The sequence below is a fragment of the Falco peregrinus genome, chromosome 16, assembly GCF_023634155.1.
Source record: "Falco peregrinus isolate bFalPer1 chromosome 16, bFalPer1.pri, whole genome shotgun sequence".
NCBI lineage: Eukaryota > Metazoa > Chordata > Aves > Falconiformes > Falconidae > Falco > Falco peregrinus.
In genome coordinates, this window is record NC_073736.1 from 4739140 (window position 1) to 4764134 (window position 24995).

General features: G+C 62.4%; 1 protein-coding gene across 1 annotated transcript in view; it reads right to left on the reverse strand.

Moving 5' to 3' along the window:
• Positions 1-672: 672 nt before the first annotated feature.
• The window catches only part of PLEKHA6 (pleckstrin homology domain containing A6), a 30887-nt gene continuing 6564 nt past the window's right edge, over positions 673-24995 (reverse strand). The window contains 25 exon segments of the mRNA XM_055819878.1: positions 673-2885; positions 3418-3541; positions 4159-4301; positions 4442-4575; positions 4822-4986; positions 5139-5321; positions 5587-5696; positions 5824-5950; positions 8169-8308; positions 8466-8577; positions 8992-9087; positions 9521-9670; positions 9906-9986; positions 10422-10490; positions 12036-12116; positions 14281-14334; positions 15140-15226; positions 15674-16184; positions 16644-16672; positions 16674-17136; positions 17368-17543; positions 19885-19985; positions 20521-20593; positions 20723-21038; positions 21206-21286. Coding sequence (XP_055675853.1) covers positions 3426-3541; positions 4159-4301; positions 4442-4575; positions 4822-4986; positions 5139-5321; positions 5587-5696; positions 5824-5950; positions 8169-8308; positions 8466-8577; positions 8992-9087; positions 9521-9670; positions 9906-9986; positions 10422-10490; positions 12036-12116; positions 14281-14334; positions 15140-15226; positions 15674-16184; positions 16644-16672; positions 16674-17136; positions 17368-17543; positions 19885-19985; positions 20521-20593; positions 20723-21038; positions 21206-21286 — 3598 coding nt within the window. The 3' untranslated portion in view covers positions 673-2885; positions 3418-3425.

Below are 24995 nucleotides of genomic sequence, written 5' to 3' on the forward strand. Positions count from 1 at the left end.
CCAGGCTGGAGGGGAGCTCTGGCACCCGCTGTGCCCCTGCCCCCCCAGTTTGCTGCCCAGTGCAGGGCTGATGGCTCAGCCAGACCTGCAACGCAGGGTCCCTGTGTGGCACATGTCACCCCTGGGACCTCTGCACCCACATCCCTCGAGAAAGCCTGCAGGGACCAGCTCCACGTACCAGCTACTTACAAACCATCTGCTTTTATTCCTTGGCTTTATACAAACTTGCCAGGTACAAATGTGGGTTTTATCCCTCCGTGAGAGCTGGCTACCGAGCAGCTACAGGTAAAATAAACTCCACTGGGACAGCGAACCCCCCAGAACAGGGAGAGGGAGGAGAAGGTGCCACCAGCCCTGGAGTGAGCTATGGGCGAGGTGAGACCCTTCCTTGCCTGTGGAGATGCTATAGCCATTCATCTGTCATCTCTTTGGCCTAATATTAAAACTGTTATCCGAGGTCACCTCTAGACGAAAGACACGGACACCTTGTTGTTTCTTAGATACTTTTATTTCTCTAACACTAGCAAAAAACCCCAGAAAACAAATGCCTCCCCTCCCACCCTCCCCAGTGCATAAATAGATTTCCTCCCGATGCAAATCCTTTCTCGGTTACAAGTCACTGGTATATGAAGTGTTATGAAAAATAATAACCAAAATAAAATTAAGAATTAAGTTTGTTGTTTTTTTTTTTTTTTAAAAAAAACCAAAATCAAAAAACAAAGTAACAACCGCCAGGTTCCACAATAGGGCAGCCATGGGGTCCCGGTGCACCGAGCTGCACTCACATCATGGGGATCAGACCCGGCCACCACGGCATGGAGCCTTCTGGTGGCTCCAGGCACACCAGGGGCAGGAGCACTGGGATGCTCCTCATCCCCTCCAGTCCCCAGAGACGGGAGGAATCGCTGCCTATGGGTCTGCGTGCCCCTTGGGCTCCTTGCTGGGCAGCACAGCCTCTGCGTGGGCCACAGCCACGCACCATGGTCCCCAGCATGTTGGCAGTCCCCAGCACGCTGCCGGCGGTGTCCCCACAGCCGGTGTAAGTGGGGTCTGCCCCAGTTACACGAGCTGGGGAGCCCGCCCCGGCCGCCACACCACTGCGCTCAGGGACAGGGAAATAAACGCATCATCTCTTAAAACTTACAGTCTCTTTTATATTTTATTTTAAATAAATTTGCTTTTAATAAAAGCAGAAAAAATATATATTTTTTAAATAGGTTTTTTTCTTTTTTTTTTTTTTTTTTTCCTTCTGATAAATTGGCAAAGAATCTGCTTTTGTAACTCATTGGCAGGGCTGGTGCCAACAACCCTGCGGAGAGAGCTTAGCACAAAACAGTACCTCCCAGAAAAGAAGAGAAAAACAAATATAGATATATATTATAAATGTATAATTTCCATAAAACATATATTAAGGCATGTAATAGCAAAATAAAGGGCCAGCTTTATGAGCTAAGAGGGCTGCGGGAGGCTCGGGAGCGGAGCAGGACTTGGGGCTCCTGGGTTCCTACCAGTATTGCTACGATGGGGTGCGTGGGGGGTGACGGGGATGCAGAGAGGGGAGCACGGGGCAGGGGTCCTGGTGGGTGTCAGGATCAGGCTAGTAGGGAAATCGCTGCAGGATGGACGTACCTCGCTCCTCACTCCATCTGCCTTGCTCGCCCCAGCCCTGTCAGGGCAGCCCTGCCAAGTGCGCAACCTTGCGAGGGATTCCACCTTTCCTGGAAGAACCAGCTTTTTTTTCCTCCCTCCAGAAAGCTAAAGAAAAGGGTCAAGGTGCTACAGGAAAACCAAACAAACCGAAGGGTCTGGAGTGCAATGGCAAGGTCTTGGGGTGAGACGCAGCGCCAGATTTTCAGGGGGGCTGAGGCAGAGGTGATGACGGCAGGATGGGGGCAGCCAGGATGCTGCTCCCCGCGCTGAGGACGAGCCCTGCTGCTGCTGCCTGGCCACAGTCCCCTTCCCCTTGTCATCACTGTCCCCATCCACTGCAAAGGGATCCCTGCCGAGCCCGCGGCTTTGCCGTCCTGCCCAGCACCTCAGCTCCCCACACTGCTCCTCTGCTCCTGTGCAACATCCCAGTCCCTGCCTTGACCTCCTGCTCCGCACCAGTGGCAAACCAGTGCCCCAGGCAGCCCTTGTACCGCCCTGACCCCAAGCGCAGCACTCCCCCCCGGCACCTCCATGTCTCCTCCAGTCCCACCTCCATCCATCCTGTTCCCGACACAGCTCCTTCTTCCTCCTGCTGAGCCACCAGCATGAGGAGCGATGGGACAGGCCAGGCTCTGCCGGCAACCACCCCCAGCCAGCTGGATGCTAAAAGCAGATTCAGGGCACAGGGAAGGGAAGAAGCGCCCGAGGAGCAGAGATGGAGCATCCAGGTCCAGTGTAAGGTGGAAGCACCATCCGTGGTGGGCACTGACTGGTCTCCATCCAGAAGAGCCCCTTCACAGACCTCTGGGAGACCAACGCATCAGCATGGGGAGCCCAGGGAGTCCTACGCTCCCCCAGGGCTGCCCTGGCAGGGAGATGGCTGCTGTGCCAGTGGCCACTGCTGCAGCTGCCCCTGCCCAGCTGTCCATGCAAGCCTGACACCAGGACACTGTGGATCTGTCCCTGTGCCAGCTGGCAGCCTGGGGGCTCCTCAGGGGCCCTGCTCCAGCAAACGGCCTCCCAGAGCTCACACATCTCCTCCAGGACAGGGTAGAGCAGCTGGTGCTGTTGGTACTGCATCTCCCCGCTCGGCCGTGCCGGGTGGTCTCACCATCAGTGGAGGGGGTGGGGGTCCAGGAGAATCAAAAATGATGGCGAGAGGTTCGGTGTCATGTCGGGGTGCTAAAACGTGGCCCCGTGGAACTTGATGGTGCCGGCAGCAGCCAGCGCTTGAGCTGGAGGGAGAGGAGAGCGTGGCTGAGCTATGCACGGGCTGCCCAGCCCCATGCCCCCCCCCCCCCCCCCCCTCCGGACCCCTCTCCTGCCCTGCTCAGAGGAAAAACTAGCACATATTTGGCTCTATGCCCCCAGCTCCCTGCGGGTAACCTCCAACCGAGCAAGGGGACACTCTGTCCCCCCACTTTGCAGCTACCAACATGGACATACCAGGGCAGGTGTACCCCCATAGCCCGGCCTCAAGACCCTCCCCCCCCACAACTTTTGCTCCCTGCATGGGGTCCCCAGCCTGCGGCAGCCTGCTGAGCTCCCCCCACCCCCGCTGGGGTCCCTGGCTGACCCAGCGCGGGGGGCTTTGCCTTGGAGAACACTTGCACTTGGTCCATGGGAGGAGACGGGGCTGACGTGGCTCGGGCAACGTTAGCTGGAGCAAGCAGTGATGGACGGATGCCGGGCGCAGAAGAGGCGCCCCCCGCCCGGCCCCCCAGGATGGAGGGAGGATGGGATGAAGTAGAGAGAAGAGGTGCTTACTTCATGGCTCAGACACGCATAAAATGGCTGTTGTCGGCGACCCGGGATGTTTCAGACGAGAGGGGGTTGGTCGGTGGAGTCGGGGAGGCTGGGGAGGTGGGAGGGCTTGGGGTAGCGCATTGAGCTGGAAACAAGAAATGGGAGAAGGGCGTGAAGAACACAAGCTGCCGGCAGCGGCGAGGGGAAGGAGGTGACCCAGCGAGAGGTTAGCGGAGGGGAGGAAACTGAGAGGAAGGAAGGGGGGAAGCAAGCGCGGTCAGGACAAACAGCCACAGCGGCACCCGGCCGCGCACGCACACGTGAGCTCCCCGCAGGGCTCCTCATGGACAAGGCATGGTGTGCCACCATGCTGGCTCTGGCACGGTGTGCCACCGCGTGCTGCACGGCCAGGCGCTCCCATCCTGCAGCCTTGCCAAGGCTGCTGACAAGGTGCTGAAACCTGTGCCCAGCCAAAGCGGCGATGCACGGGAAGGCAGCCCCCAGCACCGCAGGCAAGGTCCTGGCAGCTGCCGGCATCACCAGGCTGGCTCTCCCACTGACCAGTGCCCTGCCCCAGGACCAGTGCAGCCCAATCTCCTGCCCATATTGGCCCCCTGCTGCTTTTGCTGCCTGTCCATCCATAAACCAGTCTTGCATCCCACCTGCCTGATCCGCCCTGCCCTCCTGGCACGTAACGCTACCTGCGGTCTGCTCTCCACGGGGCTGGCAGGCTCCGACCCTCTGTGCCCCCCCGTGCCTTACCCGAGAGCATGCGGCCCCGGCGCGAGGCCTCGGCAGCCAGAGCACATGAGATCTCTATCCTCTTCTCCTGCTCCTGCAGCTGGGTCTCAGGGTCCTGGGGGGCATCCACCTCCCCCTCGCCCAGGGGGATGACGTTCTGCAGGCTGTGCAGAACACCCGACATCACTACCTGTGCCCAGCCGCAGCGGGCCAGACCCCGCGGAGATGGCCGGGGAAGGGGTGCAGGTGGGTGGTGGGGTGCACCCCGGGATGGCCCGTCTGGGCATGGGCACAGCAGCCTCACCTGGATTTGGCAATGAGGGTCTTGATCCTTTCCACCTTCTTCTGCTTCTCCTTCATCTCCTCGGGGCTGAGTGGCGTATCAGGCTCCAGTTCAATGTACCGCTCAGGGATGAGGACTTTGTCCGGCGTGGAGAGCTGGGTGCAGCAGCGAGGGCTGAGCTGTGTGCTGGCCACAGAGGACCCACCCCCACCCCAGCACCCATTTGTCCCACTCACTCCCAGCACCTGCCTGGGTAAGGGCAGCCCCTGGCCGGGCATGGCCAGCAGCTTCAGGACCCTAACCGATGCAGGAGGATGGATTGACCCCCCCCAGTGCAGGGTGTGGAGGGAGGGATGCCCCGTCCCCGAGCTGCCAGCTGCTCCAGGACAGCCTGTCCTCACCTCCTTGTTAATGTCCACGTCGTAGTGCTGCGGCTCCAGCTCCATCTTGCGCAGCCGGGCGATCTCCTCCTGGGGTGTCTCGTAGACCTTGCTGGGGTCATCAGAGCGTAGTGCTGCCTCCAGGTCGGAGATGTCCACCTCATGGATGCTACGGTGCCGGCGCACCTGCAGGGGACCCCAGCTCCCCTGAGACCCCTTGGCATGGCACAGTCCCCCGCCCCAGCCCCCAGTGTCCCCTCTGCTCTGTCAGGGACCTCGAGCACTCTGCAAAGCAAAGACCAGTTTGCCCCAGTCCCACGGCCGGTGCAGGGACTCACCACCTTGTAGGAGGCGGGTGCCTTCGTGCCGGGGGTGTCAGGCTGCTGGCTGCTGGGGAGCTGCAGGCTGCGCCGCTTCTCCTTCATCGAGCCACTCTGGTGGCGCTTCATGCGGTCGATCTGCTCCTCCACGCTCATCTTCACCTTCGTTTCGTTGGCAAACACGGCACTCTTTGGTCTCTCCTGGGGAGACCCCAGCCCCACGGTCACGCACCCCTGCCTGCAGCAGGGTCGGACCCCAGCCGCCCCTCTGCAAGGGGCTGCTGCATTCAGCCTGCTCTCGGGATGGGGGGGGAGATGCCCAAATAGCCCAGAGGGTCTCAAGGAGGTGGATGGTGAGATGTGGAGCCACGTAGCCACAGGCTCCTCACCGCAGGCTGCAATACAGCCCCGCTTTGCTAGCCCAGCCCCACCACCCCGGCCCCCAGCCCCTCAAGGCGAGCCCTACCCGGGAGCTGACCCCGTTGGCCATGCCGCCGATGCTCCTCCTCGGCACGCCGGCTGTGCGCGCCACCTCCTCCTCTGCCGGAGACTTGGTCCTGGGGGGGACGATGCCTACTGTGGAGCAAACCATAATGTCAGGCTGAACCCCCCCGGGGACCAAGGGCAGGGTCCCAGCAAGATTCTGGGTACCCAGCTGGCACAGGGAGCTCGCTGAGCGGGACCCACTGACCCAGTGCCGTACCCTTGTTGAGAGCCGCTTGCTTCTCCCCCTCCTGCTCCTGCCGGCTCTGCAGGAGCCCCTCAGCTGGGGGGCCGCTGGGGGCTGCTCGCTGCGCCTCTTTCTTGCTCTGCTCGAAGCTTGGCTTGGGCTGCAGGAGGGAAGCAGGTCCCCCGTGAGCCCCTCTCCTGCCTGGGGACCATGCTCTGCCTGGGGACAGACCCGCTGCTCTCCACAGCCACAGGGTGACATACAGCCCACAGACACACTCCGGGGAGCAGACGGACACACAGACGCCAGCCAGATGGTACCAGTGCACCCCAAATGTGCGTGGAGAGGGGCTGACAGGGCTCTGCAGCTCTCGTTCCTGCTACGCCCTGGCTGTCAGGGTTGGGCAGCGATCACTGTCCCCCTAGGACGGGCTCCCGCATGGGAAAGGCTTCCTGCAGGGGTGACAAGCCCACCACGGCTCAGAGGTGGCACCCAGGAGCTCCAGGACAGGGACACCCTGGCTCTGTGCTGAGCTCCAGCAACATCCCATGCCCACGGGAGGGGACAGGATCCCACAGGGGCAGAACCCGGGACAGTCCCCATGCAGCAGCAGAGAGTGACCAATGGGACATTTTGGGGTCCTTCCCCTCTTGCCTGCCCAGAGCCTGGGCACCGGTGCTGGTGTGATGGAGAGGTATGGCAACAGGCCGAGGAGCCCAGCGTGCCCCCCTGAACCACCCTGTTGCTCTGCAGGGACACGATGCATCCCGACACCCCTTTACACCCTGTGGGTCAGCACGCAACCACGACTGTGCCACCCCACAGCTGCACAGCTGCCGGAGGTGCCACTTGTGGGGTCCGTAGCCCTTCCCAGCTCAGCATGGCCACAGCTTTGCAGTGCCAGCCCCCACGTGCACACATCCTGACCCCCTGGCTGCAAGGACACTTGTGTCTCCTGCTGTCCAAACCTGGCCCCTTCCCCTGGTGGGACCATGGCCAAGGCATGACCAAGAATTCCCAAATCCAGGTTTGCCCGGGGTGGGCAGGAGCCGGGGGGGTCACCCCCACTGACAGAGCTTGCCAGTAGTACACAGTGGGGAGCGGTGCTGCAGAAGGACAGCGAGAGAGGTGAGGGCAGAGGAAAGCAGAGGGGCCGATGCTGGGGACCACAGCAGCTTCGGGGGCTGCACAGGAGGAGCCAGCCCCTGTCCTGAGCCAGCGCAGCGGGTGCTGCATGTGGGTGCAGGGGACCTGGTGGGGACAGGAGGGCCATGATGAGGCTGCTGGGGGCACACTGCCTATTGCTCCCCTTGAAGAGGGCAGGTACAGCCACCTGCTGCCGTCCCCTAGCTAAGTGCCACCTCCACGCTGTCCCTGTCCCCACTGCCAGAGCAGAGGGTGGGCAGCCCCATCGCCTGCCTCATCCCAGCCCCTGCCAGCTGAGGTTTCGGGGAGGAAGAGGACGGGGCGGCCGCTGCAGGGCTGCTCTAGAGAGGTTTCGGTACCTGTCCCCTCTTCACCTCGCCGCCTTGCTGCCAGGAAGGGGAGGTGGGGTACGGCCAGAGGCGGCTCTCGCTGGGGAGCGGAGGAACAGTCGGAGGAGACTCCAGGGGTACGTAGGACTTGGGGAGGGGAGGTCGAGGCGGGCCTGGTTCCTGGGGTGGAGAGGAGCGTGAGGCGTGAGAGCAGAGACACTGAGAGCCGGGAAGGAAGAGAGAGTTAGAAAAAGATCGAGACACACACAGTGGAAGCGTCGAGCCAAGGAAGGGAGGAGGAAGAGCAGCCAGTTGCCACTCCCCAGGGCTCCATGGTCTCCATGTCCCCATGCAGAGGGGGACAGTGCTCCCCACCTCCTGCGCTGCCCTTGCTGCTGCACGTCCCCAGGGCAGCAAGGCCAGGCAGGGCTCAGGGGCTCCCGAGCTTGGGGCTGGCAGCCCCCAGGAGACATTGCCATCACCTCTGTGCAGCCAGGTGGGGTGGGGGAGTCCCCAAATTCCACCCTAAACTCCAAGTGGATGAAGGTGAGACCAGCAAGGGCAGCGAGAGGGGGCTGAGGTGGCAGCAGGAGCCGGTCCTGAAGCCAAAGGCTGGAGCTGAGCAGCTCTCAGCCTTCAGGGCTGCTTGATGCAGGAGCCCAAAGGCTGCAAAGCCCAGCCGCATCCCCTGCAAGGACCGTGGACCCTGATGTCACTGAGGGACACGTAGCCCATGGGTGTGGCCAAAACTGTGTCCCCAGGCAAAACCACTAGGAAACGCAGCCACGTTCCATGCCTGGTGGCCACCCATCCACCAAGAGCAAGGGCTCGGGCCAGCTAGTGAGCCAGGCTGGGGATCCACGGGTGGCAAAAGGCTCCCTAGGGACACCCTGGCTCACTCACCTCGCTGGGTCCTGGCTTGGTGGGTGAGCCCTGGGAGCCGGAGACGAGGGAGAAGGGGCTGAGGGGGCTGGTGAGGCTGGCTGAGCTCAGGGGGCTGGCAGGGCTGTTGGAGCTGTACGTCCCCGAGGGGCCAATGGCCACTGTGGAGAAAAGCAGAAATAAGCACGTGCATCAACGCCTCCACCTCCCCGAGCTGGCGCTGCCGTCTGCCTGGTGGCAGCACAGGCACCAGGGATGTCCCAAGCCACGGCACGTTGGGGTTTGTGCTGTGCAAGGGCAGGGACGGACCCCACTCACCTCTGTGCTTGGCAGTGTCCGTGCCGCGGGATGGGTTGTTCTTCCTCAGCCCCTCCATCACGTCCTGGATCCGCCAGATCTCCTTCTGGATCTGCCGGTTGAGCATTTCGTTCTGGAGGGGAGAAGAGGCAGCGGTCAGAGCAGCTCCCACCGCTGTCAGCCCCACGCCGAGCCGAGGGATCCGGGGGTGCTCAGCTGAGGCAGACACAGCCTGGGGGGCTCTCAGCTGTCATGCCCATGACTCGCAGCCTGCCAGGAACCATGGTTCCACTCTCTGGGTACCCGCCATGGGCTGGGGGGAGCTGACGGAGCCTCGGCAGCACAGAGAGCGCTGGGCTGCAGCCCCTCGATGGTGCCCAGGTTCCTCAGCCCCTCTGTCCTTGCCCATGACCAAAGCAGGACACCAAGGGCTCAGCATGGAGCAGCCACTTGCAAACCGGCTCCTTGGGGGGAGCAGAGGGTTGAAGGAACCAGGGGGCTTCCACCATCAGTGGAGGGACCCTGGTGCCGGTGGGGTCCTGCTCACCTGGATGTCCAGGTTCAGCTGCTCCCAGAGGTCGTCGTGCAGGGTGGACACCTCGCTTTCCAGGCTCTCGTACTCAGCAGTGCTATTTGCCAAGGCCTTGGGGGGCACAGGTAGGTGGGTTAGGGGGGGTCTTTGGCAGGTTTCTCCCCCAACTAGCAGCAGCCCTGGCCAGGACAGTGTGGGAGCACCCAGGAAAGCAGGAGGATGCTGCACCCAGCACAACGTCCCCAAGCTGAGGAGGGGGTGGCAGCAAGGGGGTCCCAGCTCCGCTGTGCCCATGGGAATGCCAGGTGCCAACAGCACCCTGGCACAGCAGGGATGGAAGCAGGAGCCGAGATGGCTCGGGGCATGTGTGCCAGCTCACCACAAGGGTTAATTCGCTTTGTCCCCACTGAGGGACTTCGGCTTGTCTAGGTCCCCAGCCAGCCAAGGGGATTTCCCTGCCTGTTTTTTTACAGGAAGGGAGAAAAGGGACCAGGCAGGGGAGAGACCCACAGCCAGGGACTGCAGCGGACGGGGAGCCCGTTACCGTGCTGGCCTGCGACAGCTCCACACGGATATTGATGAGCTGGTTCTGCAGCGATTCCTTCTTGTGCAGCAGCTTCTCTGGGTAGGCGGGCTGGCTCCCAAACATCTCCAGCTCCTGGTGCGTCCCCATCAGGGCACTCTCCAGGCTCTCCTAGAGGGATGCAGCCGTGAGAGCCTGGCTGGTGCAGGAGCTACAGTTCCTCTCCTTAACGGGCCATTAACACGTGGGGAGTCCTGGGACTGTGGCAGGGCCAGGGCATCACCCCCAGCCCCGCTGAGCTGTCCCCAGGAGAGCAGGACACGTTGCTTCCTTGCAAAGCAGTTGCTGCCTGGGACCGTGCAGCACGGCCCACCCCGGACTGTCGCTTGAGCTGCCCAGCACGTACCTTCTCTGCTCGGAGCTGCTGCACCAGCCTCTCCTGCTCCCGTAGCACCTTGTTCTGCTCACAGAGCTTCCCCAGCAGCTTCTGTGCCCGGGAGGGAAAGAGAAAGGGAGAGGATGAGAGCCCAGCAAGGCGGTGTGTGGGCTGCACCCGTGCCAACAGCTCCGTGCTCAGCCACGAGAGACAGGATGCAGCCGGGACGTGGCCCACAGGGCTGGATTGATGGGACAACGCCTGTCCTGGGGAGGGTTTCCAGCCTCCTGCTCTCATTGCAGGGACTTGAGCCCTGGCCAGGGTGACACGGGTCAAATCTGGACACGGGACAAGACCAAGCAGCTAAGCTCCATGGAGGATTTAGTCCCCAGGCAGCACACACCACACCTGGGACAGCACCAGCTCCCACCCGGGCTGTGCAGGAGCACTTGGCACAGCTCTATAGGGAGAGCAGATCTTTTGCAGGGGACGGGGGCAAAAGCACGGGGCAGAGAGGGGACACGCAGGACGGACATTTGCTCTTACATCGGTGTCTTGCTCGCTTATCTTGTAGGCATGCAGTGTCTCCCTGTAGGCCTCCGGGAAGGGTGTCACCTGCAAGCAGAGCCTGGGGTGAGCCCAGCTCCGGGAGCCCCTGGGGAAGGTGAGGCAGGTCCCAGCCCCTCTCCCCCATCCCCGTGAGTGGGGAGAGAGGCGAGAGCCACATCTCCGGGGGCGGCATGTGCTCCCCACAGCCGGCACGGCCGGGCAGGCACCGGCATCAGTCGGGAGGCAGTGAGCGCTGCAGGCAGCATGGGATGTCGGTGCTGGAGCTCTCGCCCTGGCTCTGCCCGGTGGCTCGGATGAAGGCACAACCTCCCTCCCCGTTCCCAGCCCCACTGCCCATCGGGTGGGCAAGCCACGGGAATTAGCTGGAGACAACCTCACCACAGGACGCCAAGAGCCGAGTTAAAGAGATGCCTCGTGAATCATTAACTGCCTAGTGTGTAACTGCCACCATTTCACAGGCAGGGAAACAAAGGCAGAAAGATTACGCTGTAATCCCACTTAGCAGAGTGGAAACACCTATAAATCAGCTGCTGCATAAGAGCCTGTTTACCATCCGGCTTCTCTGTGAGTCATTTTCCTTTCCTGGAAATCTAAATTACTAATGGGACCTCAACAATTAAATGCCTCCAAGATCTCAAGATGAAAGGCACAAGATAGGAAGAAGGGGATCATTATTACTAGAAAGCAAGATGTTACTTCAGAGCCATTTAAAACCATAGGAAAATGCAAAGAGACCTGAACCTGGGAAATGCCCAGCACGGCTGGAGGCAGAGCCTGGCGGATGGGGATGCTGCTGCCGCTGGGCAGGGAGCTCCACCAGCGAGAGCATCTCAGCAGCTCCAGCTTCACCCTCCAGCATGTCCCTGCTCCCTGCACACAGCAGATGGAAACAGGCACCTTCCCTTCATCGGAGACCCCCAGTGACTGCCTGGCTGCTGCACACTCGCACAGCCAAGGAGATGCCCTGGGCTGCACGGTGGGGCCCCACGACCCCTCTGCCCAGGGCTGGCAGCATGATGGGCTGCAGGTTGCAGCAATCCAGGGACATGTTCCCAGGTGACGGGACCCGCCTGCGCTTTGAGCTGCAGCCAAACATCGAACATCAGGAGGGACATCCCAATGCTTTTGCAGCCCTCTCTGGTGGAGGAAACAAATGGGCCAGAGCCTCAGGGGGGAAAAGGCTGTTTCCTCTCCTTGGTCAGGAGTTAATGCTTTGGTTTACGAGCCTTGGGCTGGATTCCCTGTCTCTGTGTCATCTCACACCTTCTCCTTCCCTCACCAACATGATGGCAAATGAAGGGTGAGCAAAGCACCCGAGTCCAGCCCAAACGAGCATGAGAGTTCAGGACTGCTGCATCCTCACCTTGTGCTCTCAGCACAAGGATTTACTGGGTTTTAGTGGCTCATGGATGGATTAGCAAAGCCTGTGATGGACTAGCAGGTCCCCGAGAGCATGATGTGCTGGAGCTGCATGGATGTTGGAGTCTGCATGAGTGGAAATGACAGGAGGTGACCTCAGGGATGGAGTGGGGGGCGGCTGGCGTGGCTGCCATGCACGAGCCATGCACGGCCCGGCGGCCGGAGGCTTACTTGCATGTAGAGCTGAGCCCTAGGGGAGGAGGTCTCCACCATCCTGTTCACCATACTGATCAGGGTTTCGCTCTCGCTCATCTGTGGCAGACAGGGAAGGAAAGTTCAGAGGTCAGCAGAGATGCGCTCCGTGGTGCTGCGGTGGTGCTGGGTGCTGGGGTGCTGTCTGAGCGGCGAGGCGGCTCAGTCCAGGAGCCCTCAGGGCATCCGGCTGCAAGATGCCACCTCCGAGAGATGGCCCAGGGGCTTGAGCCACGTGGGGATGGCTGCCCCAGGCTGCTGCTGCTCCATTTTACATACTCAAGAGTATCCTGGGCTGGTTGCATGCCCTGAAAACTTTGTTGAGGGGAAAACACAGATAAAACCGAGCCAGCTCCAAGCTGGGCGGCAGCAAAGTGCACACACAGACACAAGCTTGCACAGAGACGCCCATGGCTGCAGCGCACAGTGTGGTCCCAGCAGACAGACAGACGGGTCCTGCCCCTCACTGACAGATGGCTCTGTGTCCTGCCCTGGCACAGAGCCGGGGCTGGCACGGCCCCACTCAAGGCACAAACGAGCTCCAGGCACAGGGGACGGTGACTGAAGCCTGGCACCGGGGACAGCAGCGTCCCCTCTCCAGTCGACCAGCCTTGAGCAGCTGGGTGGGAACAGGGTGCTCCTGTGGGGACAGCATATTGTGGCCGTGCTGCAAGGAGGTGATGGCATTGGGCATGCCTGTACCTCCCAGAGCTGCAGCTGGCCTGCAGCACTGCCCTGAACTGTGCCCAGCCCACCAGGGGAGCGGGACAGACCCCAACCCTGGTGTCCGATCACATCCCCACCACCCAGAGGGGTCTGCTGCCCTTGGTGCGCTGCTGCGGCACCGCGCAGCCAACAGTGGCCACGGGGACCCGTCGGCGGGACTGGAGCTTCATCGCTGCCTCTGCCTGCAGGAACACTGCAGGAGCCCACAGCAGATGATGCAAGGGAAGCCCCTCACACCCAGGACCCTTCAAGGTCCAAGGGGTGATGGCAGTTTAAGCACAAACCAGGGACCAAACCCTGACTGGGTGCAGGTCAGCAAGGTGATGTGCAGCCGACGGAGCCGTCCCCATGACCGGACAAGCCAGGAGAGAGAAAATAAAGCAGCAAGCTGTTTGAAAAGAGAGACTTGACAGCATCACTTTGAATTAGTTTCTCCAGAGGTCAGCAGGAGCGGAGGAGGGGATGCAAAGGCTTTTTTTCGGGAGTTTTAAAGAGCCTCGAAGAGCCTGCATTGCTGCCGATGGCTGTGAAATAATCCAGAGAGCTTTTATTGCAGCGAGTGCTCCTGCCTGTCCTTGGCTCTGCTCCAAGGCAGACACAGATCTTGGCGATTACTGCACCGATGGAGATTTGCAGACTAATGAGATTGTCTCTGGAGAAGCTCCCTTAGTGCAAGCCTGGCTTTTGCGGGTACGCGCCTGGCTGCAGCACCGGCCGACAGCTCCTGTCCCTGGCTTTGACTTCAGCTGGTCCCTGCTGGTCCCTGTCCTGGGGGTCTCTCCCAGCCGGATTGCCCCCACCCCACTCCTGGGATGAAGTCACTTCACAGCTTTCCTCCAAACACCATCTGGCATGCAAAAACCTGAGAGCTGCTGCTTTGGTATCGGTGCCGGCTGGTGCCTCACGCCCACCCTGCATCAAGCCCCTCGCCTTTGAGGAGGAGAGCAGGGCCCAGCACGTCACCAAAACCACCTCGCACCCATCCAGCTCCCCCCCGGCCACCCCCTGCATAGGGGGCACCAGCCCTGGGACAGCTGCAGCAGCCCAGCTCACACCGATGCTGGAGCACTGCTGCGTGTGCCGACACACCATCCAGCACGGCCACGCTGGCACCACGCACCGGTGTCCTGCACCGCCCCGGGCCAGCATGGTGCAGACCGACCTGGGGAGGGCTTCAGAGCCGGCTGCCTCCCCTGCACCCCGGGGGCAGCTCCCTGCAGCCCTGGGCATGTGGGGGGCTGCCCCAGTGACCCCCACCGGCTCCAGCACACCACACAAAAGGCACTGCAAGGGGGATTTTCTGCCAAGCAATGAGCAACCCTACAGACGGGGAGGATGGAAGAAGCAAACCAAGGACAACTCGTGCTGCTTTAATGCCAAGAAGTGTGAGGATGGATGTTAGGGGAAGAGATGCTGCGCTGGGAGGGAAGGCGATGCCGCTGGGGACAGGGCACATGGGGACGTAAGCAGCGTGAGGCTTGCAGCCAGCTCTGCCTACCTGCTGGTCCAAATACTCTAGGTTTCTTTGCAACTGAAGGTCTAAAAGTTCATCCTACCAGGAGCCAGCAGGCATGCGGCAAGAAACGAACACACAAAACATATAAAAGAAGAAGCAAAGCAGTTAGGTGAAGGCTACGGAAATGCAAAGACCTCTCGGCCGGGGAAGCAAGGCACCTCCGTGGCACGGAGCCGGGAGACACGCTCTCCTCCCGGCTCTCCCTCCTGGCTACCGGTGCCTCGGAAGAGGCAGGGCCCTCTCCCTGCGTCTGCGGCTAGTGAGGATGGATGGCAGCATGGGTAGCTTATGGTAACTCGTGCTTCTCCCTCCTCCAACGGCCGGTCCTGCCCCATGCTTTCAGGATTGTGCTCTGCTGGGGGGACCTGCTGGTCTCACCCTGCCGGCTCCAACCCCTCAGCGCTGTGAGGGGAAACACAACGCAGGAAAAAGCAGCAGCTCTAGCCAGAAGTGAGGAAGCAAGAGGGGGAGAGGTGCAGGGTGCACGCCAGCCTCAGCCAGGGACCACCCTGGGGGTGACAAGCCCAGCCCAGCATCGCAGGGCATACGGGGGTCCAAGGGTACCCCCACGACCTGGGGGTTTCAGGACAGGGACTGGGGGCCTTTCCACAAGGATCTCCACAGGGTATGGCCAGGGGGGGACCAGAAACACCGGTAAAAGGACCCGTGGTCTTGATCTGCCCCAGAGCAGCCCAGCTCTGACCCACAAAAAGCTGCCCCTGGAGCAGAGTGGTTCCTCCTCAGCCACCTGAGCAAGGAGCCCCCGTGCTGCCCACCTCCCCGGGGGGCTGTGTGCACCCCGGTTTGCCAGGGCTCCCCCCGACACCAGCAGCATACATACCATTTTGTCATGGATGGTGGGGGATGCCGGGTAGTGGTACGGATACATTCCTGCAGGAACGGGTCGTCTGTCGCCCAGATAGTCATACTGAGAAGAAAGGAGACACCCCACCCCACCCCCCAAAACCAGAGACATGTGAGAGGTGTGGGACAGGCCAGAAAGCGCAGGCAGGGGCAGAACCCACTCCTGCAGCAGGGTCAGGCCCGGCTTTGGGGCACACAGCAGCGAGACAGGGACACCAGGGCTCCCTGCTTGGGAGCACATCACTGATGGTGGCCCTGGGCATCCCATCCCATCCCCTCCTGCCCCACAGCAACACAGGAGCAGCCAGGAGGGAACCACCACAATCTGGTCAGCTTTGCAGGATGGCAGGGGGGGACCTAAAGCCATCAGATGCTGCAAGCCATGGACTTGGTGGCATTTTGAAGCCAGGCTGCGCACACAGAGGTGACAAGCTGTGCTGCAGCATCCCCGACATCTCCAGCAAGGGTCGCCCTCCAATCCTGTGCACCCCGAGCGCCAACAGGCATTTACCTTTGGAGAACTGATGGATCGCCTCATCATGAAGGTGGCAGGGTCAGCGTAAATCTCCTCTCCCCGGGGTGGCAGCCGCTCGAAGCGGGCGCTGGGTGAGCGGACGGGGGAGTACACCCGTGCCCGGCTGTAGGAGCCCTGGCTGGGCGAGCGGGGCACGGAGCGGGAGCGGGGCTGCAGTGACATCCGTCGTAGAGAGCCCGAGGCTGCATCCACCTCATCCAAGTAGGCTGGTTGCCTCCCAGGAGTGGCTAGCCAGAGCGGAACATCTTGCCGGCCAAAACCAGGGTGTTCCTTCCACTCGCGGAGCTGGTAGGTGCCCCCATTGCGGAAGGAGTGCCGCTTGTCCTCCAGCGCCCAGGGGGGGCTCACCCGCTCGTAGGCGGGCATGGAGCAGATGCTGTCGGGGCGCACCCCGGGAGGGTAGTACTGGTAGTCCTCGGGGTACTGGGGCGAGTAGGGGGAATAGTAGTCGGGCACCCGGCGAGACACGGGGTAAAACCTGGTAGGGCTGGAGGAGGGGAGAGAGCTGTGAGAGCCAGGCTGGAGGCCAGGAGGTGCCCAGCCCCTTGCCCTGCAGCCAGGGGTCCTGGTGGGCAAGGACAACCTTAGAGCAGCCAGCTCCAACATCAGCATCGGGAAAGCTGGGTGGCTGGTATCCCTCCTCGCAGGCACCCCGTGGTGGTCTCCCCTCCCGGCATCCCTCCTCGCAGTCACCCCGTGGTGGTCTCCCCTCCCGGCATCCCTCCTCGCAGGCACCCCGTGGTGGTCTCCCCTCCAAAACCCACCCTGTTGGGCTTTCCAGGGTGTCCCACATGTGGCTTAGAGCTGGTACATGGGGACATCCCAGAAAGGACTTTTTCTGACCCCAGGAAGTGAGAAAGCAGATGGGAAGGGGAAAAACATTCCCAGAACATCACCTGGGGGCAGGACCCCCTTCTGTCCCCAGCCAGCCTGCTGCAGCCCTCACCTCCGCAGCTCCTCGGGGGGCACAGCCCCCCCGGCGCGAGTTCACCCACTGCTGCAGCTGCGTCATCGAGCTCTTGCGCTGGGCGATCTTCTCGGGATTGGTGCGGGGGGTAAAGCCCCGGCGGTGGGCCACACTCTCCCCATCGGGTGCAGGGTATGCGGTGCTGCCGGGGCGGCTGGGCGATGAGTATGGCCAGCCGTTGGGCTGGGGTGGCCTCTCCACGCTCGCCGGTACCCGCGGTGCCTCAGGGTAAGGACTGCCGGGCTCCGAGGGCATCTCCTGCCCGGTGATGCCGTTGGCTTTGGCCAAGGGCTCCTTCTTGCTCTCCATCCTCTCTGGCTTCCTCTCAATCTTCTCAGAGCCACGGCCATCGCCTTCCCCCCGGGTCTTGGCATCAGGGTCAGCTTTGGGGTGCTCGCGGTGGGCGGCGTTGCAGTGGTGGTGGTGGTGGTGTTTGCTAGGGGGAATGTTTTCAGAGTCTGGCTTCTCGTGCCTGGGGGTGCCAAGACAGGAGAGAGCGTTACCTTCCCTTTGCAGTGCCCCTGGGGGGGTCAGTAGTGTCCTGTGCCTCCCTCAGCCTTGGGGGGCCAGTGCTACCCCAGCTCTGCTCTCCAGAGGGACCCTCACACTCCCAGAAGGTCCCCAGACATGGCGCACAGCCCCTCTGCCCCATCTCCAGAGACCAGGGGAGAGGGGATGGCACGGGGAGATGGTGGGCGCTGACCTCTGGGTTGGGGGGATCTGCACCCGGGCGGCTTCGCCCATGGCTTGGATCCAGGACTCCTGCTCCTCTGTGTTCTCGGCGCTGAAGAAGTAGGTCCGGATGCCAGCGTGCTCGGCCTGGGGAGACAGGGACTGCTGGTTACTGGCCGGCATCTCCTCCACCCAGCACACCGTCACCTGCAGGGAGGCAGAGAAGTGGGGAGAGAGAAAGACAGGAGGGTGAGAGCTCCATTTCCACCCCGGCACGAGGTCCTGCTGCTGCAGGAGAAGCCAGACGCGGTCCTCCCTCCCTCCCTGCCCAAGACTCGCAGCCACGTGCATCCTCCTCAGCAGCTCTGAGCAGGAGGAAGGCTCTGCAGAGCCAGCGCCAGCCTCGTCCCCCTGTGGGGGGTCCTCCTGGGGCCCCGAGTCCCCCATGGTTGCCTCCAGCGATGCTCAGGACCTGCCCCCCCCGCCCCCAGGGCCATGCACCTGAGGAGCGGTACCCCAGTGCAGAGGCTGCTGCACCCCAGCATCGAGTGGGTCCCCATGGGGCTGGCGAAGGGTCCACATCCCAGCGAGAGCGGCAGCGCTGGATGGAGCATCGACATTCATGCAGGGTTAGGGGGAAGGTGGCTTCTTGGCCCAGACAACATTTTTTGGGGAAAATTTTGATCCAAGGTGTCAGTGCTTACTCTGCACTTGAAAAGTGCTGGAAGGCAGGTCTGGCTGTTTAGGGCTTTTTTGAAGCTTCCACCTTCCCCCTCCGTGGAAAGGGACAGGAGGAAGTGAGGAGGAAGAAAAGGGAGAAAGCAGGAGGGTTTTCCCCTGAAAGATTTCCACAGCTCAATCTCTTAAAAAAACCAACCAAACAACAAAAAAAAAAATTGGGGGTCTGATTAAAACACTCCTTTGGGTTTTCATCTTCTCCTTCCCCAGAGCATGCAGCCACTGTGCCCAGCTGCGGGGTTACCTCCTGTGACCCCCATCATGCACTCCTGCCTCCAAAAGCTCTGCAGCCAGAGCAAAAGATCAAAGCAAACCGCTTCGTCCCCTGATTTAGCGCGAGCAGGGTGAGCAGAGCATGCCGGCAAGCCTGTGGGCCCCTCACCCTTCTGCATGCATCCGAAAGACAAGAAGGTACTACCTAGGTGGTGGCTGGGTTCTGGCGTGGTAGGTGGGCACGAAGAGAGACCTCCTGTCCGGGGATCCTCGCCCGCGGAGAGAGGAGGAGGAAACAGACACAGGGTCAAGCCGTAGCGTGGCAGGAGCATGGGCACTGTGGCACAGACCCCTCCTGGCTGTCCATACCCTCTCTACCCTTCTCTGAACAAAACTGTCCCCCCAAACCCTCGCGTGCAGATGGAAAGGCTGGCATGCGCCCGCAGAGCTCGGTTCGTGGGCAGCAGCTTTGCAAGGCTCTTTCCCCACCAGTGTCATGAGCCGAGAGAGATTTTTGACAACTCCAGGACACTTCTCTGTGGAAGCTGCAGGCAGAGACACCTCGCCGGCTGCCAGCGTCAGCACGGGCACGTGGGAGAGCCCACGCATGGCTCCTGGCCACCACTGCTGCTTGCCAATGCTCTGCCCTAAACCATGCTCAGCTGCAGCTTAAATGCGGCTTTAAGGGTGACCCCAGCTGCAAAAATCCATCCCTTGGATTGGAAAACCTCCTCCGCAGCACCCTGTGGGGAGCCCAGGCACCAGCTCCTGCCATGCTCACCGGCAGGAAGGTGCACGCTGGGTTTTTGCACAAGTACACGAGTGCCAGGCAGCCTGCGCACGGGTGCACCAGCAAGCCAGCGCTAACGATCCACAACCGTGGGGAGCACAAGTGGTTGTGCCGGTGGAGGTGCACGGTGATGCTGACAAGCGCTGTGAGGTGCCGGGGAAGCTCAGACCCTGCTCTGAGCGAGGGAGAGCCAAGGTCTGCTGCCAGGGACAGGCGCAGGAGAGCCCTGGCTGCAGCAGCCACCCGCCGCCTCTCGCTCCTCTCCATCACCCACGGCAGCGCAGGCTGATGAGCAGCGACTCATTACAGGCTACGCCCTTGCAATTACGTTTGCCTTCGCACACCAGTCAAAGCAGGCTACAAAAAAATTGGAGCTGGGGACATCTCTCTACATCTGGCTCCAGGAGCGCTGCCGGCAAGCGCCGCAGCAGCCAGCAGGGCCAGGCTGGCCAGGAGCAGCAATGCGGAGGGGAAAGCAGGGCAGGGAGGGGGCTGCAGCCAGCAGCTCCCCAGGGTGGGGGATAGTAGTGCACCCCAAGGGGCTGAGCCCAGGAGCAGCTCAGGCCTGGGGTGGTGATGACCTTGGAGATGCTGCTTTGCCCCACACGTGCCTCAGTTTCCCCAGCAGAAGGCACATCTGCATAGCACAGGGTATCCCCAGGGGGTTACTGCAGTCACCCCTCTCCCCAGCTTGCTTCACGCCCCATCACCAGGAAAGCAAGACAAGGGAGCAGCGGGGACCCCGCGAGCATCACCGCCACCCCAGTGCTGTCCCAGTGCTCTGTCCCCTCCAAGCCACGCACTGACCTTGAACGTGTGCTTCCTGCTGATGTTGTCAGAGGGCTGCACCGCTGCCACGCGGAAGCTGAGGAGGGGGATGCTGCCCAGGATGCTCTCCTCCTTCTCATCTGGTGGGCAAACACGGGGGTTACACTCAGGGAGGGGCTGGGAGCCCCAGCTCCCCCTCAGCAGAGACCCACGAGCTGCTGCAGGGCCACGGTCCCATTGCTCCTGCCCGGGGGGGGGGCGGGGGACAGGCAGGCAGCCCACCTGTGGGAAACCACTGCCTGCCTGTTGCTCGCAGGCAGCTCTGCGTGGCTCGGCTGGGCTCGCACAACAGCCTGCTCAATTATTCATGCCCGCCCTCGGCTTTGCTGCCAGGGCTGAGCCCAGCGAGCTGCCAGGGAGCCTGGGAAGGCATTAACCCCTCAGGTCTCTGGTGCAGCAAACGCCAGCGCAAAGGCACAAAGTGATGCTCTCTGTGCACGGCCACCGCTCCCGGTGGGCTGTCACCTCCGGACCCCTCTATCCACGCTGGCAAAACCTGCTGCCAGCCCATCAACAGCTCAGGTTTGCACGGAGGCACCTGGCTGGTGGCCACCGGGTCCTGCTGGGGGGCATCAACTTGTGGGGGGCACCCAGGGTGGGTGCACGTTGCAGTACCTTTGTAGTAGAAGAGGCAGCGATCCACCAGCACAAACCAGCGCTTGTTCCACTGCTTCACCCCCGAGCTGGCCTGCGAGAGAGGGGCAGTGAGAGCAGCACCCACCCAGGAGGGGGTGATGCCAGGGGTCTGCAGTGCAGGCAGCTGGGAAGGGGATGGCATCGTCCCAGGCGTCACCCTGCACGGCAGAGCCTCGAGTACCTGCTTGTAGAGCCAGCCGCTTTTGGTCACGGCGGCATTGGGGTTCCTCTTCATGGAATTGGAGCGCTTCCCGAAGGCGATGCCCTTGCGGGAGGAGCGCGAAGCCTGCAGAGGGGGAGAGGAGCCGCTCAGTCCCCGGGGGGATCCCCGACACCCTGTCTCCACTGCTGCCTGCCGTGCCGCACGGCTCCGGGCACCCACCCGGCCTCCGGGGCGCTCCGGGGGCCCCTCCGACACCATGGTGTGGTTGGTGGGCTCACTGGTGATGGTCGTTGTTCGCTTGCTGCCCGCTTTGCTTGACATGTCCAAGGTTGGTCTGTGGCACAGGACAGCTGAGTCAGCAGATCTGCGTTTCTCCACCCCACAGGAGCCGGCCCCAGCACTCCCACCCCAGGCACTGGCCCCCACGCCCCAGCCCACCTCAGTCCCCCATCGCAACCCGCCCGCAGACCCTGAAACCAGGGGAGCTGGGAGCCAACCTACTTTTGCAAGTCAAGCCTTGAGGTGTCCTCAGGAACTTGTCCCGTCACTGGGTGCAGGAACGTGTTCCGCCTTTCATTGTGGCTGGAGAGACAGCGGGGGGGGTGGTGGTTAGAGTCCCCCGGCCCCAGAACCCCTTTGCCTTTAGCACCCTGTTTGCTGCTCCACCAGCAGCGCTTTGCTGTCCCACACCGGCACTGGGGCTGGCTCCCCGCACCCTGCCCCCAGCATCGCCCTCCCCTGCGCCCCCACTAACCCCACGCTTCAGATCCACTCGGCATATTTCACTGGCGTTTCCCAGAAAGCACTTGCCTCACTGGGAGCCAAACTGAGGTCTCTGGTGGCCCAGCCCTGGTTCCTTCTGCTGGCCACATCCCTTCCATTACCATGAACTCCACTCAGAAGTCGCTGCAGCAGCAGCAGCAATGGCCCGTCCTGGGCTGTGCCTGCAGTAACGTCCCCAACGTCACATCCCTGCCTTTGGCTTGCTGCTTTTTTAGAACCATGTGTCAAAACACCTTGAGCCAGGCTAAGAGCAGTCACCTGGCCACGAAGACCCCAAACATCAGCCCAGGACCCACCAGCGCGAGCTGCTGCAGCTGGATCAGACCCAGCTCAGCATCAGCCCCGGGCGCTGCTTTGACAATACCGGGGTGCAGCCAAAGCAGCTGCTGCCGGCCATGCGGGGCTCCCCGGAGAAGCGAGGCAGGGCTCCCGCCGGGCTTGGCTGGCAGCAGTTGCAGTATCCCTGCTCCATCCCGCAGAGCCGGTACTGCCGGGCATCCCGGCACCTCGCTGCTCCGGCTCGGGAACCCCCTCGCACGCCGCTTCCCGGGGCCCTGGCTGCTGGAGCTGCGGCGGGAGGGAAGGATGAGGTGCACCCACAGGTTCAGGGCTCCATCCTGGGACGTTTGTATCGGACCCCATCCCTGTGACACCCATCCTTCCCAAAGCTGCCAGGCACCAGGACACGGGTGCCCCCGGTACCCGCAAAACCAACACTGCCAACAGCCCAGCGCGCTGCTGAACTTCTGCGTGTCAGCAGAACAGGGGAAGTTTGAGCAAGAAAACGCAGCTGCCAAGACCATCCCATCCACACACGCTTCACCCCGAACCTGGGCTCCAGCCAGGCTCTGGAGATATTAACCACTTTCTATCCAAAAAAGCCCTGCTGAGAGCTGCTCCCGCTCGCACATCCCACCCTGCACCCTGCCAAGGATCTGCCCACCTCCACCAGCACTCCCCTCACTTGGGGTCACCTCAGAAACCTGGGCAATGTATATGCACCCTGCAACGAGGGGCAGCACTTGCTCCCCAGCCCCCCCCCGGCACCGGGCTTTACTGTGCCGCGGCTGACATGAGTTATCCGTGAAAACAGCCTGCCTGGCCCACGCTCCAACAGCGGCAAAGGGGGTTTCTGCCACGTGGGGCTGGGGCTGCTCCCGGACCATTTGCCCCTAGCAGGTGACTTTGGAGGGGTGTAAGCGGCGGTACCGGGGCAGGTCTCAGGCCCCCCCGTGATGCTGGCGCACAGGGAGGGTGCAAATGCCAAGAAAGCAGCACCCCGACCACACCAGCCCTGGAAAGTGGGGGCTACCGAGACCTGCCAGTGTGGCTGAGCGCCAGCCGGGGTGTCCCCCCAATCCTGCCTACGACCTCCCGCCGGAGCACGTTTCTGTTCCGGTGGGCTGGACTCTCCCCCCACGCTGCCACCAAGCTCAGGACACACACCCTGCTTTGCAGCCCCCGCAGCTCCCCCACAGCTCCTCCCTGGCACCCACCCCAGTGCCTCCCCCCACCCCCAGATGTGGCGAGACCCCCGGAACAGCCAGAGAACCTCCTTAAACCACCCCTCCGGCAGCAGCTCCCTCGGCTGACCCTGCTCCAGAAACTCCCAAGTTCACATCGCCTCCCAAGCACTGCAATGCAGCAGCCACTGCCCAGACTGAGGGTCCCGCACCACCGCCAGCCCGTGGCCCCCCTCGGCTCCCACCAGCCCACCCCAAGGTCCTACCTCACCCGTCGGTCCGCCCGAAACTTCAGCATGATGCCAGGGGCCCTCCCAGCTCAGCGCCGGCTGCCAGCTCCCACCATGGCAGCGGTGGGCACAGCCAGCCCCGTGCCACCACGCTACAAGGTGACAGCACATGCCATGGGGGCAGCAGCCCCGCGTGGGCAGGGGGATGCTGGTGGCAGCTGAAGGGTCTCGCTGTCCTCTCCCAGATATCCCAGTCCCCCAGCCCTGTTCCGATGGCATTGGCGTGCCCGGTGGCAGCGGTGACGGAGCTCCTGTGGGCTCCGGCAGCTCCGGTGCAGCCGGGGTTGGGGAGCCCCGGTGTGCGGCAGCCGGGCGATGGGAACACACGGCTCCCGCTCGCGTCCCCGCGCAGAGGAGAGGCGAAGGGCAGCGCAGCACACGCCACCTCCCCCAGCCCAGGTGCAGAGCTGGGGAGCAGCTGGCGGCAGGCGAAGGACACCAGGGGCAGGACGGGGGGCTGCAGGCCCCCCCCAGCCCAGCAGGGCAGCAGCGAGTGAAGGGCTGCTGCTTGGGAAGGGGGGGGGGGGGGTGTCATGGTGCGGGAGGCAGCCGCGTTGAGATGAGCTCTGTCACTGCCCTGGATTCACTGGCTGCATCCCTTCCCCCTGCTTCTGTCCCCAAACCGTCCCCGTTCCCCCCTCCCCACGCCACTCTCCCTTCCCCAGGTCACACCAAGAGAAAATCCCGGGGAGCATCGACCAGCGAACAGCCCAGCAGCTGCAGCTGGGAGGGGGACGGGATCCCGGAAGGCACCCAGCACCGGGGCTTCAGCACCCAAAAAATCTGGGGAGCCCTTCACACCTCAGCAGGCTACAAGCGGGGAGCCCTGGGAGCAGGATTCGGGGTGACCCACCCTCCGCCTGGGCACGGCACTTGGGAAAGCGAATGCAAATCCATCAGGGCTGCTATGATAATGCGCTGGGAGGGAGGGAAGGCAGCGCTGACATTTCAAAGAAACCTCCAAAGAAGGAAGCGGAGCACAGAAAGCCAGCTGGCCTCCATCACGCCACGTCCCCACTCCACCAGCACCCCGGGACCACCTCGGAACACAGCCTGCCTGGCCAGCCAGCCTACAGCGCTCAGCCCAGCCTCCCCCAGCCCTTGCACCATTCACCTGCTCCTCCTGAAAACCAAAAACCAGTGCCCTGAAGTTGGGGCTGTCCTGTTGGTCAGCCTGGGGTAAACTGGGTGAGCACCCGTGCCTGGCTCAGGGATGCTCTCCCGCTTCTCCTTGGCTGGCATAAGTGGTCCCTGCCAGGAGGATGGTGGGGAGCAACCAGGGACGGGAACCATGTCTCCAGCACGGGCAGAGGATGTGCCAAGGCAGCAGCATTACCCCTCCCAAACCAAATAAATCCACCCCTTCAGGGCACCCTGGGCTGGAGCTGCTCCCTGGGCATGGAGGAGCTGAGCGATGCCGTCGCTGCTCTCCTTGCTGGCACACTGCCGGCCACCAGCCATGGGGCGAGACACGCACACACAGAGAAACCTGCTCACCACAACACCCGTGTGCAGCACCAGCCTCGTGCCAGCATCCACACCACTGGCAAACCCGCCAGTGCCACCTGTCCCTGCATCCCCGCAGCAGCAGCTCACCCACTCCTCAACCACCGCCACCCTCTGCAATGATGCAGCCAGGGGTCAAGGTCCCCCAACGGCCCTGGGGCATGTGCCAGCCCTCCACCCTGTGACAAAGCCGATGCTCACCTGGTGGCGCGGCCGCTGTGGAGAAAGGGGAGCCACCAACCAAAGCTG